Source organism: Epinephelus fuscoguttatus, linkage group LG6 (assembly GCF_011397635.1).
Source record: "Epinephelus fuscoguttatus linkage group LG6, E.fuscoguttatus.final_Chr_v1".
Taxonomy (NCBI): Eukaryota; Metazoa; Chordata; class Actinopteri; order Perciformes; family Serranidae; genus Epinephelus; species Epinephelus fuscoguttatus.
Window position 1 is genome coordinate 37,082,198 of NC_064757.1, and position 18,615 is coordinate 37,100,812.

At 41.9% G+C, this 18,615-nt stretch overlaps 1 protein-coding gene across 1 annotated transcript in view; it reads right to left on the bottom strand.

Moving 5' to 3' along the window:
* nos1 (nitric oxide synthase 1 (neuronal)) overlaps positions 1 to 18,615 on the bottom strand; it is a 66,622-nt gene that overhangs the window by 20,528 nt on the left and 27,479 nt on the right. The window contains exons 8-21 of the mRNA XM_049578467.1: positions 14,918 to 15,059; positions 14,689 to 14,828; positions 13,507 to 13,681; positions 11,368 to 11,469; positions 10,923 to 11,117; positions 10,381 to 10,466; positions 8,419 to 8,563; positions 7,406 to 7,510; positions 7,257 to 7,315; positions 7,043 to 7,159; positions 4,433 to 4,607; positions 3,214 to 3,352; positions 1,400 to 1,478; positions 1,001 to 1,194 (exon numbers count right to left, since the gene is read on the bottom strand). Coding sequence (XP_049434424.1) covers positions 1,001 to 1,194; positions 1,400 to 1,478; positions 3,214 to 3,352; positions 4,433 to 4,607; positions 7,043 to 7,159; positions 7,257 to 7,315; positions 7,406 to 7,510; positions 8,419 to 8,563; positions 10,381 to 10,466; positions 10,923 to 11,117; positions 11,368 to 11,469; positions 13,507 to 13,681; positions 14,689 to 14,828; positions 14,918 to 15,059 — 1,853 coding nt within the window. The remainder of the gene's footprint in view (positions 1 to 1,000; positions 1,195 to 1,399; positions 1,479 to 3,213; positions 3,353 to 4,432; positions 4,608 to 7,042; positions 7,160 to 7,256; positions 7,316 to 7,405; positions 7,511 to 8,418; positions 8,564 to 10,380; positions 10,467 to 10,922; positions 11,118 to 11,367; positions 11,470 to 13,506; positions 13,682 to 14,688; positions 14,829 to 14,917; positions 15,060 to 18,615) is intronic.

An 18,615-nucleotide genomic window follows, 5' to 3' on the forward strand; every position in this document is an offset into this window, starting at 1 on the left:
GTGCCGTGGTGTGTCTGTATCACTCTGCAGTTACACCTCCAAAACACTAGTCGGCAGCGGAGTTTCTGTGAAGTGCTGTAACGTTTAGTTGGTTTGAAACACACTCAAAAAACACATTAAACACACATTAAATATGACTTAATAATGACAATTTCAAACACAAGTACACAAATTTAGCTTCACAATAACTCGCAGCATTCACAAACAAAACAATTGTCTTTTGCTGGACACATTTTCCCCACAAATACAACATGCTAATGTTATTGGCATTTTACATTGTATAAATTAGCCTAGCGGCTAGCAGACATTAACTCATAAGGTTCACTGACAAGACAACTGCCATATACTAAACACATCAGGCTACAGTGTAGGCTCTATGTCGACACAGAGCTTACGCCGTAGGTATGGCGTCGATTTAATGCAGAAGTATAAATCCCGCATAAGGGTACTGGTATTTCTACTAGCGTCATCATTTTTTAAACGATACCCAGTCCTATATATCCGATGATATGTCTACATAGTTTTGGACACATTTTTGAGCATCGTTAAACTCGCTTGCTTATTATCTGTATATGTGTGTTTGAACAGTTAGTAAATGCTCTGACACACTGTATGATTTGTTCATGTGTAATTACATGTATCATCTATGGTCAAACCCATGTTATACTGTGTTATGAAGAATTCAGTACCTGTTAATGCAGCAATTTTAGACGATACGATATATTATTGTTGTTGACGATTACGTTGCTCCACAGTCACAGTGAAAATCACACTTATGTTACCCAGTGTCACCACAACTGCTTGCCAATAGGCAGCTCCACTGAAACATTTCTGGGCACAGATACCTGTCTTAAGTGTGACTTCATGTTGAGGGAAGAGAGACTGTTTCTTATTCATGTTTTCATTTTGACATCCTGCCCAGACTCCAAACTGCAACCCTCCCTGTTGCACGCCTACCACATTCGTAAAGTAGCGTGACGTTGCTAATAGCATCACCCACCTAGGGCAGTGTTCCTCTCCTCCAGGAACTCCACTTTCACTATCTGATTGACAGGTGGAGCATCCTCCAGTTTATCTATGAGAGCTGTCACCAGGTCCTCGTGGTTGCCAGGGAAGATGCCCAGATGGTCGCCGGGATGATAGCTCAGCCTGTCGTGGTTGTTTGTGTGGAGCCGCACAAATATGGTGGAGCGACTGTAAAAGAGATCAGAGATTTAGGGAATAACGCTGCACCACTTTCAGTCTGTTCCATTTAGTTCACTCACCACAGTAAAGTGAATGAAGGCAGTGGATACCAGAGGAGTGCAGTAGATCAATTAAACATTATCTGACAAGTTTATCAAAACAGACAAATGTGTGACTAATGATTTTCCTGTTTGATGTGTCAGCGCATACTTACTTGGATTTGGGACTTTGCAAGTTTTGAGACTCTAGCATCTTTGCTCCATAAACCCTCTTCTTGTGAATACTGTACAATGCTGTTGGCAGACAGGAGCAGAGATTCATTTTCTTGAGAGACTGGTCTAAAAAAATCTGTTTATCTATGCATATGATCTGCTTTTATTAAGGAACAGTTCAACATGTTGATAAAAAAATTATTTACTTGATTTCTTACAGGTGTTTGTATTATCAGTGTAATGAATGAACACGCTAAAAGAACATGTTCATTGAATGCAATCATTAGGGCTGTCCCCTAATAATCGGCCAAATGTTAGTCAACCAGAAAGGTCATTAGTAGGCAAGATTTTATTGGTTGCTTAGTCTCAGAAAAACAAACAAACAAACAAACAAACAAAAAAGCACAAAACTCTATTAGGAGCTGTGCCTTGTCAAAATAAATAAACCTGTATGACTGGTCCATGTGGGAATTTAATTTGAAAGGACAGACACAGGAAGTGTCCACGCTCAGCAGTCAGACAGGAGTCAGGTTAATTTCCAGGGCTGGTGCCTGCGGTTATTCCACAGGCTAGTTAATAACATGTCGGGCAGGAAATCCAAAGTGTGGGATCATTTTGAGAAGGTGAAGGACGAACCCAAGGTGATATGTAAACTCATCTTCATTGGTCGACTACAAACATGACGTATCATCTGAAACATGGAAGTAGCTACATGCCCATTAGCCCACAGCGTCATTAACAGGCGGCTCGCTCAGTGTGTGACGTGCACTTGTAGATAAAATATAGACCTATATTAATGAAGGTTCATTAGTACGCTTTTGTATTTCTCTGTAATGTAGCACAGTGTTAACAATGTTACTGATACTATTCTTTCTCACACCTTCAACTCAAACCACCAAAATATATCATTTGATCATTAAATTAATATCATAAACGACGACTAAATGACAACTATTGGTCGAGAAGGAAAATTCTTAGTTGGTGGCAACCCTAGTGCTCATACTGTTGGTGAAAGGTGAACTGAAGGCGTAAGTTTGAAACTTATCAACTAGAACATGAGCGCTGCTCACTCTCGAGATGATTAGCAACACTTGTTTTACAGCACCTGAGGATTTACAGTACAATGTTGGCATAGCCAGCGCTAATGGCACTTTAGAAAATGCAGCTGCTGCTGAAGCCAGTTCATATTAATATTTGAAGGACTTTTACTAAAAAAATCATTACAGATTCCAGTGAAAAACAAATCTCACGTTTTCATGCAAACTGTACCCGCTAGGTCTAAAAAACCCAAGTCAGAATATCAACCACATCGGCAAGCAATTTAAAACGACACACTGAGTTGAAGCATCTGACCATTTCTGTGACATATCTGTGAATAAAGGAAGATCACAAGATTTTATTCATTACCAAAATGGAAGATGTAATCGGAAACTTGTTTATTTTTGGGGGACTTAGTTCAAAATTCAAATTGTGAACTATGAAAGTGAACTTGTTCATTTTAATCTGTGTGAATTAAACTTTGAGCTAGTTCTTGTGAAGTGTGAAAGTGTGCAACACTGTCTATTATATTGTCCACCCCATGTATATCAATGATGGGAGGCTAAATAACAGTAACACCTCTCTGTATAATGCAATATAGTTCAACTGTACTACAAACTGCATCCTCTAAAATGAATAAGACTCTGCTCCAGGTGATTTGATAGATCTATAACCTTACCACCTCTCCACAGATGCATCATGGTCACTTTTTGCTGCAGTGCTCATTAGTGCTTATTTTTACCTTTAACATCAAGACCGCAGGGTTATTATTATTTACCTTCTGTGAGGGCCGGGGCCTCGGCTGTGTACGTGAGGCGGAACTTGCTCTTCTTCCAGCTGCGGTCATTGCTGATCAAAGAATCGTTGGCCTTCTCGATGTTCACATCATCGCCAACACAGAACACATCACATGCAGCCTTGACGTGTAACAACACAACCATGGGGAGAGAACACAAACATTATTCAAAGCGCCCCTCAACACTCGCACAAGAATAATAAAGAATTTGGGAAATGATCTCATGCACTCTAAGCAGCTCTGCCTCCACCTGCTCAAGGTCATGGGTAGCCAGACACCTTAAATGTGCTACCCTGACTGTCAGAGTTACTAAGTACATTTACTCAAGTACTGCACCGAAAGATCCAGTGTGTAGGATTCAGGGGGGATCTACTGGCACAAATATAAGTAGTATGTTTTCTTTATTGTATAATCACCTAAAAACAAGAATCAGACATTTATATCTACATAGGGAACAGGTCCTTGTCCACAGATTCCACCACATTGCACCACCGTGTTTCTGCAGTAGTCCAGAACAGACAAACGAAACACTGGCTCTAGATTGGGCTGTTCCCATTTTTGCATCGGCCACCATAGTTAGCAGCCACACCACGAGAGTGTTGGAAAAAACACTTTTTTTTTTTTTTTTGCAAAACTGCTTTATTTAGTGTTTTAACTGGTTTATATCACCGGGTCTGCACATTTTGGAGAGGAAGAGATCTCTATGGATAATTCAGCTCCCGGTAAACGTTCTGAACAATGAACGCTGAAGGAATTCTAACTGGTAGAAGTTTCAGCTGGTTGCAATGTGCAATCCTCACCACTAGATGCCCCCCCCCCCCCAATTTTTACATACTGTTCCTTTTATGTTACTTTATCCTCCTTACTCTTTTCTGAGGGAATAATTGTACTTTTTATCCAATTTAGTTTAATAATACAGGACTTAAACTTGCTAAAAACTGCCACTTTTAATTTAGTAAATGAGCTGAATACTTTCTCCGCTACGGTTTTAAAGGGGTGAGTGGGCTGTCTGATTTAATGTATGCTGTTGTTGCACAGAAACAAGGGGACCATATTAATATCAAAACCATGCCTTAAAAAGTAATCCACATGCCAATCATGAATTAAAACTGTGTGTGTTGTTCCCACCACACACAACACATCATTTTGATTGACAAAATGAACTAAAGCAGGCCCAAAGGCCTCAGCCCAAGAAACAGACCTTAAAAACCTTCTTGGCCCAGGTTCTGAATGACTCCTCCTGGCCACACAGCTCATCTCCTTCCCCCATGCGTAGGATGCGCTCCCCCCCCAGCTCTTCAAACAGCGTGTCCACAGCGTGGGCAAAGGCGCAGAAGTGTGGGTAGGCCCTGGAGCCAAGGCCAAACACTGAGAACCTAAACAGAGGCAGAAACACACACATATGAGGACAGAGACAGAGATAGAGAGGCAGGTAGCAAAACACACACATAAGACATTCTCAAAGCACAGCAACCAAGCCCACGTTAGGAGCTTGCCCTTTCTTCCCTCTCAGAAAACACCAAAACAGCCGATGTATTCACAAATAATTGTGCTGTCTGGTTTATGGTTAGTTGGAAGCAGGAAACTGTTGATTCTTCCACCAGTAGTCATTTCACCACACCTTTGCCGTGAAGCAGTCAACTCACATCATTTTGCACTTTGGACAAGATTTTTGTAGGCTCCTCCTCTTGAACAGGTCAGCAAACCGTACACTGCAATAACATTTGCCATCCCAAAAAAGTTTCACAAACAAAGTCAGCTTTCACGCAGACTGTATTCTCTGTGCAGAATAAAATTCAACTCATCAAATAAAAGTTAAATGTGGAGAGATTTTGTGGTTAAGCATGATGTCAGGCAGAAGTGAGACCAAGTCATTGTTTTGCAAGACACAAGTAAGTCTCAAGTCTCAGCACTCAGGCCCCAAGCCAATCCCAAGTCCTAACCTTTGAGTTTCCAGACTTAAACAAAGGAGCTATATGCAAGAAATCTAAAGCAAATAGTCGTAAAATCATCCTAATATGTCACAGAGACTAAGGTATAATGTTCATATAACATACTGATCTCACCGACAACAATAGTACAGCCAAAATATTCGCATTTAAAAAACATTTTTACAGTCTGCAAATCATGTTTGTTTTGAATTTGTGTTTTGGCCTGTTGCGCCACCCACTGCCGTCTACCAGTCACACAGTCAATAGAGTCTCAGCATCAGTTACAGTTACGACTGAGCTACAGCAGCACGGCAAGCAGCATTAGCAGTGTCCCGGTACATAGCATTAGCAGCCAGCTCCTCCTCAGCTGTATCCCGGCAGCAGCGTTAGCAGTGTCCCGATACATAGCATTAGTAGCCAGCTCCTCCTCAGCTGTATCCCAGCAGCAGCGTTAGCAGTGTCCCGATACATAGCATTAGCAGCCAGCTCCTCCTCAGCCGTATCCGGGCAGCAGCGCTAGCAGCAGAGAAGCTAGACTTACTCAAACGGACCGCTGGAAAACCGAAGATCAAGGATACAGCAGCCGCCCATGGGCAAACAAATCAGTCTCCAGTGTGCTGCTGTCCAGCAACCTTGAATCGGTGGGGGAGGAGGGGCGGACACGACTTGCGGCAGTATTTTGAATTTGAGTGCAGTAACCGTTTTGGCCACATTCTTACATATAGCGCCTTTAAACAAGTCACGATGTGTTCTTCACCAAAATGTAATGCCATTTTAGCATTCATTCATTTTCTTTAACACTTACCCTGTTAGAGGTCGTGGGGGGCTGGAGCCTATCCTGGCTAATATTGGGTGAGAGGTGGGGTACACCCTGGACAGGTCACCAGACTATCACAGGACTGACACATAGAGACAGATAACCATTCACACTCACATTCAAACCAACGGACAATTTAGAGTCACCAGTTAACCTGCGTGTCTTCGGACTGTTAGAGGAAGCCGGAGTACCTGGAGGAAACCCACGCTGACACAGTGAGAACATGCAAACTCCACACACAGAAGGGCTCCCCTACCCAAAGGTTGGAACCAGGAATCTTTTTGCTGTGAGGCTACAATGCTAACTACTGCACCACTATGCCTCAATTTCAACAACAGAGCATTAATACATCAAATTTATAAAAAATTAGATTTATTTTGACTTGCATGTTTTTATTTTTATTTTACCTTTGGTATCATTTTTTCCATGTGGTGCTCAGTAATGTAATGTTAGTGGTCCTCTCCTGCAGCTTGACTGGATGATGTCAGAATAGTTCAAAGTGGCTCTGGGGAATTAAGTCTCGATGACTAGTGTTAACATCAGTTCATTTTTTTGGAAATGAGGGGAATTGTATTTATAAGTGTCACATTTTTTCAATAACATACTTTCTAATCTTTTGGATTGGGGGATGGTATCAACTATTTTCAAGTCAAATGGCGCGAGTCCAACTGAAGTCACAAGTCATTGGTATTAACGTCCAGGTCAAGTTGCAAGTTGGTCTTGATTTTGTCAAGTCTAAAGTCATCAAATTTGTGAGTCCAAGTCCAAGTCATGTGACTCGTCTTCACCTCTGATGTCAGGCATGTATCAAACTGGGATTAACTGAAAAGTGAATGTTTTTCCAGCATGAAGTCTACCTGTAACCATTGTTTCAGCAGCATTTCAAAGACTGTAATGACTAGAATTTCAGTGTGAAGCATGTCCTAGCTTCATGTTGACTTTATTGACATTGCCATTTTTTAATCATGATTTAAATGTCTTTTCACAAGCAAATCAAAACATTGTTGCTTATTGGGTGGGAAAGTGTAATAACAGTGATTTGATTTTCTGTGGTTTGGTTTACCTGACATTAGCGAGAGGTCCGGTGCTCTCAAAGTTAATCTTGGCTTCTGGCTCGTCACTGGAGGACTTGCGAGTGTCAGAGTAGGATGACACGCTATTGAAACGGACCTTGTAGCTCCTGGACAGGAGATGAATACAAAGAGATGGATGTCTTACTCAACAAAAAACTGACATGCACAGATAAAAACACGGGCAGGTTGAGGGACTAAACTCACTTCCTATCTTCTGTGTTGGATGTCGGGTGGCGCATCTCCATTAAGGCACCTCCAAATTTCTGCAGTGACCAAAAAATGGCTGTTGCTAATCTGTGCATTTGTCTGTGCTTAATTAGCTGCACTGTTGAAATATGACATGCTGAACATACCTCTCCATTTTCAGGTGGATCGCCATTGCCGAATGTGCTGGTCACCACCAACACCAGCGTCTCATGCTCCAGGTCTACCACATCATATTCATCCATTGACATGACCTGCAAGTGTCCCAAAAACAAAGCATCATGCTGGGTGATTCTTAGCCTCCGCTTCCAGGGTGCAGTCTTAATCTTGCTCTCCTAGACACACACTCCACACGACAGATGACTCGAGCGTGTAAATTAAGGCTGAACACACAGCCGTTGGCAGAAGAGGAGGAGGTTGTAATGACCACTCTGTCCTCGCCTCTAACGAGATGATAATATGCTGCTGCTGCACAGCGAGCATCCATGATGCATACCACTCAACATGAACGTGTTTGTCTGCCACGGGATTCATTTGTATTTCACACACACACACACAAAGACACAACCAAAGGCGTGAAGAGGAAACAGGCTTTAGCCCCAAGACAGCAAGGATTTGCCCCAAGTGCTCACATCTGTCCTGAGATCCTTCTACAGACACCCACTCTCAGTGACACATCCGCACACTGGCATGCACGCATCTCTTCTTGTATGATTGATCACACTGGGAAAACAGGAAGGCAACATAAGATATGACCTGGAGGAAGAGCACACAGTGTATGATTGAGAGCAGCATGTTTAGCATTTTTTTCTCTCGCCATTTTTCTAAACAGATTTGCACAGCCAGGGGTGCTTCAGGATCTTGTCTTAAAGTGCTGCACTGCTCAACGCTTCGGTGGTTAAATCTTGCCTCCGACCCGCGGCACTTTCCTGCATGAGAGAAGAAGAAAATGTGACAAAAGGCACACTTTCTTCTTCTGCCCTCTCGTTGCCTGTACTCAGCTGGCATCTGCTTGGCTTCGTCAGACGCATAGCGAGAGAGAAGGGCGGGGGGTATAAGCATGTCTTTGAATTCCTCCTTTTTCAATTAGACATCTACACTATGACACATAGGCTCGCGTTCGACTTTCGGATAAGATGATGCAAGGTGGGAGCAAGCGTACCTTTGCGTCAAAAGCGTGCTTGAAGATTTCACACAGAGTTTTGGCATAATCTTGCGATTTGCCTGTCTCTGTGGCAAACAGTATGGTGGCTTTCACCCTCTTGGCCATGGCCTGGCCCATGAGCTTGGCCGAGAACTTCACAGCCCTGCAGAGACGAAGAGAGACAGATAGGGAAAATTCAATCAAGGACCGGTGATTTGATGACACAGTTTGCAACCTTTTATCTTCCGCCATGACCAGAAGACTCCCTCATGTCAATACGTCTGATAAGACATTTGATATTGAGTGCTGTGTGGTTCACTTCAGCAGGCGTCAGACATCATGTCAAAGTAGGGGATAGATGACAATCGTGATTACCTAGCTTGTCATATCCTCAAGGCAATTATATTAATAGCAGAACATGAGCGGGCAGGAGTGCATGCATACACAGACAATACACTGACAAAGTTCTGATTACTCCCTCAGGGGTTGATTGAATGAATTTCACCACAGAGCACACCAGCTTCCTTCCCATGTGTCTAACTTTTGTCAGGAACATGATTACTTGTTCGGCCTTTGATTATCATACACACATCCTTCAGCAAATTATCTTTGAGATGTAACGCTGCAAAAAAATGTTGGCATTGAATGTTTTTGCAAACCACTATTATGTTACATTTACACATTTCTATGGCTGCCCCCTAATGGTCGACCAGACATCAGTTGACCGAAGGGTCATTAGTCGGAAAGATTTCATTGGTCACTTAGTACCAGAAAAAAACAACATGAAACTCTATTTGGAGCTGCACCTTGTCAAAATAAATCAAAACCTATATGACTGGACCATGTGGGAATCACGTTACAAACCAATCACAGCTGACAGATATCTTTCCCTTCGTCTGTAAATATTCAGTCTGACAAATACATTGATCATGTTAGTGCAGGGCTACCCAGAGCTCTACATCTGTCCCACAGACAATAGGCCTACACACTTATAAACAGCTCCTGGAAGAAGATCAGCTCTGCACTCAGGATTTCAGGTAAATAGGCTATATGATGCTTGTTAAGGTTGTTTAGCAACCTCAGACGCAATGTCCGACCTCGCATTTTCCAGAAGGCTAAAGTTGCGGCATGTGTACAGCCTCTAATTTCCAGGGCTGGTACCTGCGGTTATTCCACAGGCTAGTTAATAACATGTCGGGCAGGAAATCCAAAGTGTGGGATCATTTTGAGAAAGTGAAGGACGAACCCAAGGTGATATGTAAACTCATCTTCATTGGTCGACTACAAACATGACGTATCATCTGAAACATGGAAGTAGCTACATGCCCATTAGCCCACAGCGTCATTAACAGGCGGCTCGCTCAGTGTGTGACGTGCACTTGGAGATAAAATATAGGCCTATATTAATGAAGGTTCATTAGTACGGTTTTGTATTTCTCTGTAATGTAGCACAGTGTTAACAATGTTACTGATACTATTCTTTCTCACACCTTCAACTCAAACCACCAAAATATATCATTTAATAATTAAATTAATATCGTAAATATGCGGGCGATGAGTCGACTAATGGCCCTAAATGATGACTATTGGTTGACTAGGAGTATTCTTAGCTGGGGCAGCCATACATGTTACATGTGATGTAGTGAATGATCTGACTTTGACCCCAAAACCAAGGATATTAAGCTAAAACATGATCTTTTCCTAACCATAACCACTGGTTTTTGTGCCTAAACTTAACCCCACATTAACCAGGACATTGTAGAAACCTTAAGTTTCAATGTATCTGCTACATAATAATATACAAATGGAATATATATGTAGTTTGCAGGTATGTAAAACTCCAACATTTTTTTCTGGCTATTAGGTTGAATGTAATCTTCACTCTTTAAATACAAGAAGAAGAAAATAAGAAAAACAAGTCACAAATTTAACAAAACCGAGCATTGTTCTTGTCTAATATTTCTGCGACTGCACACTCACTTGGCAAGCTTCTTGAATCCAATAGCTCTTTTCTTTGTGGGCGTCCCATTGACTCCTTTCCACACGTGGGTATTCCAAGGATCAGGCTTTTGCATATGGGATAAGAAATTAAAATTCAGAGGTTGTATTTGTTTAAGATTAAAATCCATTCCAACATGCTGAGACTTACTGTGATATTCAACGTATTCTAGGAGTGACTTGATATAAAGAAGCTGCATTTCACCATTTGCTGTAAACACTTTCCTTTTATGTGCCCGGTCTGCTTATACTTCAAGTAATTATTTCCAACTTTAATTTACATTAACGCCTTCCTAATATAGCTTAGCAGTCACCCAGGTTGTAAACAAAAGTGTAGGTCTATAACTGTGGTGTCGTCTGCCAAAAACCCAACATCCAAGGAACTGCATTACCATCTACTGAGGCTAATGTCACTGCAGATATTATTATCTCTACCTGTTTCATGATGACTTCAACCAGAGAGAAAAAGGTGACACTTTGAGGCATGATAAGTACTTCATGTTTTATTTACACTTCCCTCTCACCTGGTACTCAAAGGAAGGAGTGAGGCGGTAGTTGAGCATTTCTTGGTGGAAAACCGGTGTGATACTTCCTGACATGGGGGGCACAATCCACACCCAGTCTCCAGGACAGCCACCTCGCACCCGGTACTCATTCTCCATGTGCTTCATGAAGGACTCTGTGGCTGAGTGATGGTCCACTATGGTCACTTTGCATGACTGAAAATAGTGGACATAAAGAGTGAACTCATTTATGTATCTATGTTATGTAAACAGTTACAACAATAAAATTGCAAAATGCAGTTTTCTAGATCAACACTGATGAAAAATATTTTAAACCCATTACAGTTAAAGTGAATCTATATGCGTTATATACATGCAGATCATTTGTATCTATGTTTTGACATTCAAAACATCTGTTTATGGTGAAGTATACCTTTAAAATAACATCACATAACAGTGCACCTACCTGGAAGCTGTAAAGAACAGCAATGTTGATCTCCACCAGTGCCTGGTCTTTCCAAAGGGAGGACGTCTTCCTGGTGTCTAAGGCCATCCTGTTAGCAATGTCCTACACACGGTAGAAAGAACATGTTATATGACAGTTCTGATGTTAAAGTCACTGTGCTGGTCGGTTATTCACAATTTAATCCAAGTGTGACATTCATATGTTTTATGCCTCCAAAAGATGGTTGCTCATAGTACATTCTTCAGTCTGTAACAGTGTATTATTAAAGTGGAAATAGACAAATTCTTTTTGCCTCTCTTATCATTATGGAGTGCATGTTGATTGCGCAATGTAATGGCTAAAGAATAATGATACCATCTGCATTTGGATTGGTTCCCTGTGAGCCTGTCACTGTGCAAGTCTCATGGGAAAATGGCTGAATCCAAATGTCCGGACTTCACCGTACTTACAGACTCACAAACTTTGTGGGCATTCCCCAGAAGTCCAGGAGTGCTGAGAGCTGTCTACGTCCACAATTCAACTAGTCCACATGGGGCCTCATGTGGACTTTCTGAGAGTCCACTTGGGCTGCAGACTTCAGCCAGCATCACTATTTAAATAATCTACAATTCATTGCAATATGGACGTGATGTTGTGTTTCTTTCAACTGCCTAAAAAATGTAGATGTGTAAAATAGTTACTGATAGTTAGGTCTAGTAAAATGTAGTCTCGCTCACCAGACCTTTCTCAAGAAAGGAAAGGTCTGGCTGGGCCGACTCTCACTTTAAGATTGGAGAAAAAAACGCCCTGGCTTTTTTTATTTCTTTCAACCAATCACAATCGTTCTTGGCGGTGCAACAGCAACGGTGCACTTGCAAAAATATTGCCGGGGGGAAACAGGTTTTGGTCTAACACGCCCACAAAAATATCGCCTAAAGGACGCGAACCATGGCAGAAAAATGGCTACATCCCCGCAAGATCAAACCCCGCAAAAGTTAGTGAAAGACGTGTTGAAAGCTGCTACACAACCGGAGGCGATAGGGCGGGACTTCAGCGGGTGGCTTGTTCTGCCCAATGAGAGGCTGATCTATGCAGCGAACTTCCGCCCACTCACACTAAGTAAAATGCAACTTGAATTGTGTAGGCCAGAAATATTCTACCGCATCACAGTACAGAAATATGTTTAAGTATAGGCTGTAGAGGGACTGAAAATGCATTTGATTATTGTAGCCTATCAGGTTGTGCAGTGAAATAGGCTAAGGAAGTGGCCGAAAAACAAGTAATGTCCAATGTATTGAGTTATAGTCCTGTCCTTTACAAACATGTTTTTGAAAATGTGTAGCCTGTTATATAGAGATGTTTTAATACATTTTTGTTCAGTCACAAAAAGGTTATACATGGGATTTATATCTTGTTATCTGCAGGAACAGATGAGTAGACACTGTTCATCAACTTAAACAGTCTGGAGAGCTGTCGATCAGCCGCTTGCAGTCTCTGCCGTCTTTACTTGATGACAGTAAATGTGTCACACTATGTACGACTGAAGTCCACAAGGGCTCAGTCTGCAGGTCCAGAGGGCGGACATTTGGATTCAGCCAATGAAGGCTCCATTTACAAGAAGTGGAAATCACTGTGCAACCAAAACAGAAAGACAATAGCGTTTTTGTTTTCACCGGTGGCTCCCCAGTTACCAAAGAGCACCACTGTAAGTTCTTTGCAGTTATTACACCCAGTAGCTGACATGGTCGACTGTGAAACAACCAAATAAACTGAGGAATCTGTGGTAGTTGCTCAGCTCTGAGGAAGACAGAGAGTGATCCGGTGGTCTTTGTGACAGCGGTGCAAACAATAATAAACTTGGAAATGCACACTCAACTTTGGTGGAAGCCCAATAAAAGCAAAGTCTGTCTGCGAGTGATATAATATTAAAATTAGCAATGTATAGTTTATGTTAGGAGCATCTGTGACAAAGCACAAGCAGGCTAATCAGCGTTTTCCTCAGTGTGCACAATTAAAAGAAGAATGGCATTCTGATTGGATCATTTGGTGACACAACACATGCTCCTCTCTGCACAAGGCGTCAGTCAATCTGTGCTTTTGATTCTTTCCCCCCCATTTCAAACGGAGAGCATGACTCTGTGTTTTGGCACAACACACTACCTCCAGAAGGTTGTAGCGTGAGCTGTCGCAGAAGTCCCTCACGCCAATCTCTGTGCCCATGTACCAGCCACTGAAGGGGCAGCCAGTGAACTCCAGGCCACCGATCTCCAGCAGCATGTTGGAAACCGCCGGGAGGCCGTACCACTTCAGATCCAGCTCCTTGAACCACTCGTACCTGGGCAGAGGAAATCAGGAAATGATGGTAGGGAACTGCAGCTACTTTGGCTTCACTGTGCTCCCTGCTGAGGTCGGGTAAACATGCAACATTTGCAATATACACCGTCATTAACTGCAGTAATTTGCCCTTATGAGTACAGATATTCAGTCCAGAGACACATATCATAAAAAGGAGTGCAGCCAAAACCAACATTAACACAAAAAAATTCCACTTTTGACAGCTTTTCATTGCTGGACAGAGCAGGTAGGACCTCAATCTGCCTGCCACCACTCACTTCTTGCACCCAGGGGGATTGATATCATTGCTTTCAGTGTATTATTTGCAGAGATGGGTCTAATCTCGAGTGATGATGAGACGCTGTTGGTGGTCGCGGACCGTGCCAAGCTGCTGCCAGAGCTGACGGCCAGTTGATGCAGGGTATGGAGCAAGAGGTGCCAATTTGGGGGGAGTCTGGCAGAGAGATCAGTGTGTGACGAGGGATTCTGAAATGCTCTCTGTAGCGTGTGGCAATGTGGTGATAGCTCTGTGTGTGTGTGTGTGTGTGTGTGTGTGTGTGTGTGTGTGTGTGAAAACTAGTGTAGCTGTAATAACCAATTCTTTATTGTGATTGTAGGTATTAAATGCAGCATTAACGTATAAGATCTCAAGGACATTTGTGTGGTAGCTATCAATTTAAGAAAAGTTTTCTAAAAAGTAAAGTAAACATTAGAAGAAAACACAGGAAGGAGCTTGAAATCTCACTAACAAGCCCCATGGTTACCACAAAGCTGGCATAGCAACAGATAAAGCATGGCTAGCTGTGCTTTCTGGGAACATTCAGCACAGTTGGAATGTGACAATAACCCAATCATACTTCTTGGCTTGAAAGTACCCCATTGTTTAAGAAGAGTTGTTAGAAGCTGTGTGAGTGGGTGGATGTCTTTTTTTCTGTGTAGCCCCCTCTGTTCTTGTTTTGCTAGAGTCTGTATATTTTATGCATGCTTAAAAGTGAAGGCATAACTCACTTTGGGTGTGTGATCGGCACCTCCAGGATGAGGTCTTCGGGAATCTCAAACAGCTCAGGGTCATTTCCATTGGCTTGCAGCAGGAGAGGCAGGACATCAAAACGACCCTTCGGAGCTTTCCATCCCAGCTGCATGCAGATCTGGAGACACAAAGCGACATGTGAGCTGCAAAGGGGAGTTTTGCAGCCTCACAGCATCGACTCAAAAACACAGCTCCTCTTGTCCTTACCTCTGTAAATTCAACATTAGCAGGGTCTCCGTGGATCTGTCCATCAGGCTGCTTGTAGCCAGCATAACGAATCAGTTGAGTGTTCCACACTCGAAAGTCGTGTTTGCCATCTGTCCTCTGAGGAAATATGGTGATAGCCGACCTGCAGAGAAGAACAGAAAAAGATGATCTCCCAAAAAGTATTGTGAAATGTAGATACTGACAACATTTGATTTTGTCCTAGCTTTAGTAATAATCTCATATTTTGAAAACCACTGAGCAGTGCAGAGCTCCGCCAGCCAGCTGTGTTCCAGCTGCCACTCAAGACAATTTTCGTAAATACAGCAGATGTGCCACATTGTGTTTCAGGAGATACAATATAAATATGGGAATTAATGTATTTTTAATAAGTAAACACAGCCACAAATCTTCGATCCATGTTATCCATCGCTGAACTTTAATGCTATTCACTTTGTCTTTAGGCTGCAGCACAACAAAGTTGGAAAAAAAAATAAACACAACTTCAACAGACAAAAAAAAGAAGAAGTAATTCAACTACTTGACCTTCTCACTCACTTATGGTAGAAGCACAAGGAAAATGTGCTTGTGTATCAAGGAAAATGACCAAATCAATTAAATCTGCATATCTACAAAAATGCTCTGCTTTTGAAATGCTTCAGCTGTGATATGACGCCGTGTGGCAGACAAAAAAAAAAGCCCCGTTTCCACTGTGAAAAGTTGTGGATGGTACCAATGGAACCGTTCTGTACCGTCCCCATGTTTGGTCCCCCCTCTGTTGGGGTACCTAGCACACAGATCTGGTACTAACAGGTGGAGCTGTGAACACTGCAGTCTGATTGGTCAGTAGAGGACGGTCACTCTGCTCAGGGCTGAGCTGTGTCTGGTTTTGAGGCTCATGTAACCACTGTTCATACTGTGGAGAGTTTTACTGGTAAACTGTAACTATACAGTGAAAGGATGTTTTGCTGCCTCTCACAGCAGCTGTAGACTGAGAAAAAGTAATTTAATTCACTGGGCCGACTGCCGGCAACATTGAAGGTGCAACATTAACTTGTAATGTTACTCTGTGCATGAGGTGACAACATGAATCCATCAACACACCTTAAATTTTGCTGTGACAACTCTGACCATAACTTTAGTTTTTATATGACATAAACTTTTAGCAATAAATGGATCTTCATTTCGACTGGGTTATGTGAACTGCATGTATTCTTATCCTTAGAGAAAAAAAAAAGCATCATGGAGCATTGTTCCTGTGGGCTACAGCAACACTAAACCTCTGAGCTTGTCTGAGAAGGACTAAATGCACAAACCTGCTATTTTTAAAGATCCCATGAAGAGAGACTCTCACTGCAGCCTGTTTTATTTTGTTCTGAAAATGTTGTTGTGTAACTCTGTTGGACGATAAACGAGGTGCAGACTTCCATCTGTGTCACCGGTGATAACGAAATACAGTGAGTGTTGGACGGAGCAGTGAGTGACAACAACACCACCCACATTTAAGGGTACTGTCCGCAGTGGAAACACTAGGGTCTATGTGCCATATCTGATGAGTTACTTTTGGTTGCAAAGGTACCATACCGAAAGTGTAATGGAAACGGGGCTACAATCTGGTCACACTCGGTATGTGGCGCAGCTGCATCCAGTGGGATTGTCCCTCCTGGCTCCCTTACAGGGAAGGCTGCAGCGAGGTTGACAAAAATGGGGGTTTATTTATTTTGTACGGTGCCTAACATATTGAGTATGGAATTAATCTTCAGATATTCTGACCACACTTGTCTATGGATATCAGTTTTTAGCCACAACCACAAAAGGTCCTTGAGCATGCAGTCACTAATCTACACACAAAATATGAGACTGGCTGATTTGGTAGTTTATGGGATTGGCTGCGGAAAGCTGGACACAAACACTCACAGCAACACTTACAAACCTCCAGGCATGCACCTGGTGGTGATAATAATATAACCAGATATCTGAACTGTGTCATAGCACTTAGATCAGTAGCATACTGATAGCTGCACATACACAGTAAGAGGCTTTGCAACAAAGCATTAGATAATTATTTCAGTACATTAATCAACAAGATTGCTAACAAATGGTCGGCACTGTGCAAGCGCTTCGCCCAGAGGCATTTTCAATTATGTTATGTCAGAGGACTCATAGCAGAGCCAGAGCTTAGCTACCTTTAGTCTGTTCTACATCCCAGTGGTGTTGTAATGCCGGGTAACCCATGACCGGGTAAAAGTGTTAATACTGCTAAGCTGGTGGTAAGTCACTGTGGAGAAGGGAGAGCAGCTGGTGTGAATCTGGGCCAGTTGTGCTAGCAGTCTACATCTGCAGGAAACAAACTCTCAGCTTGGAAACTGGTGTTAATGGTCAAACCATTAGACTTTATATGCAAATGACAACTTTCATTTTAATTCGTCCTCTTGTGGGAAACGTATAAGGTAGGAACTGGTAGCTGGTGTGATGGTTGCACCTGCTGCCACCAAGCTGATGTAAATTTACCAGCACTGAGGGTGCTGTTGGAGGGACGTCTTAGCAGGGTGCAGCAAAAGATATGCCCCATAAAGCAGAGCTCCTAAATACAGGAAGTGGCCAATCAGAACGTACCAAGTGCCTGTCGTATAAGACGGGGGTGTTACATATTTAGTATACTGTTTGCTTCATTTTTGGTTAGATAAAATCCTCCTTTTTAAATCCACCTGTGACTCCTTACGCCTGCAAGCTCGGCCCCTCACAGTTGGGGGAACCAGTTTCCAAAAAGTTTTACAAAATATTGTACTTAGTAAGTCATAATGTAGAAGCATATATTACATACAATATTTTTGATAATGACACAAAAATTTGAGATTGTTCCAAATTAGGCGACATGCTTTATAAAGTAATTACACTCCTGTCCAGCAGCAGTGTAATATTGGTACCACTTTTTCATATGAACCCCTTAATAAAGGTGGCTTTATTAACCCTTTGAAACCTGGACTGACATCACTTTTCTTGTGCTGCTTTCAGGCGCCTTTCGCAACTATTTACACATTTTAACCCTGAGCAAATTGGTGCGATTTCTTTCAAAAACATGGGAAAAAAGGCAATGAGCAACTTGGTAAGAAATGTTCCACAAATGTAAAAAAAAAAAGATTTTGAAAATGATTTAAAAAATAGGAAAAAATATAATTATAACATTTTAAAATTATGTTAAATAATTATTTTAATAAAAATGTAAGCACTCTCTCCAGGCTGTTTCCTTGCTTGTTTGTTTGTTTTTCTTTTTTAACTAATTTTCTTTTTTTAATTAATTAATTAATTAATTAATTAATTTTCTTATTAATTTCTTCCCATATTTTAAGAGAAATCAAGCCACTTCGCTCAGATTTCAAGGGGCTAATGGATAATAAACCATTTACTAATACTTTCTAAATCAGATATATGTATGGGTCGTCACAGGCTGTGGAAACGCCCTTTGACTAGTTCGATCATCGTCCATTTAATTCTAGAAAATGGCCGCAGACGATCCATGTATGACTAAAGAACAGTTATAACTGCAGACTTGATTGCCTTTTTAAAAACAAGACACCAATGCACGCTTATTAATTGATTAAAAAACATGTTGTAAAATAAAAATAAACACCAGACAGTGGATTTTTTCCACAACCTGGCAACCCAATTCGTTCTCAATAATCACTAATGACTTATAATCA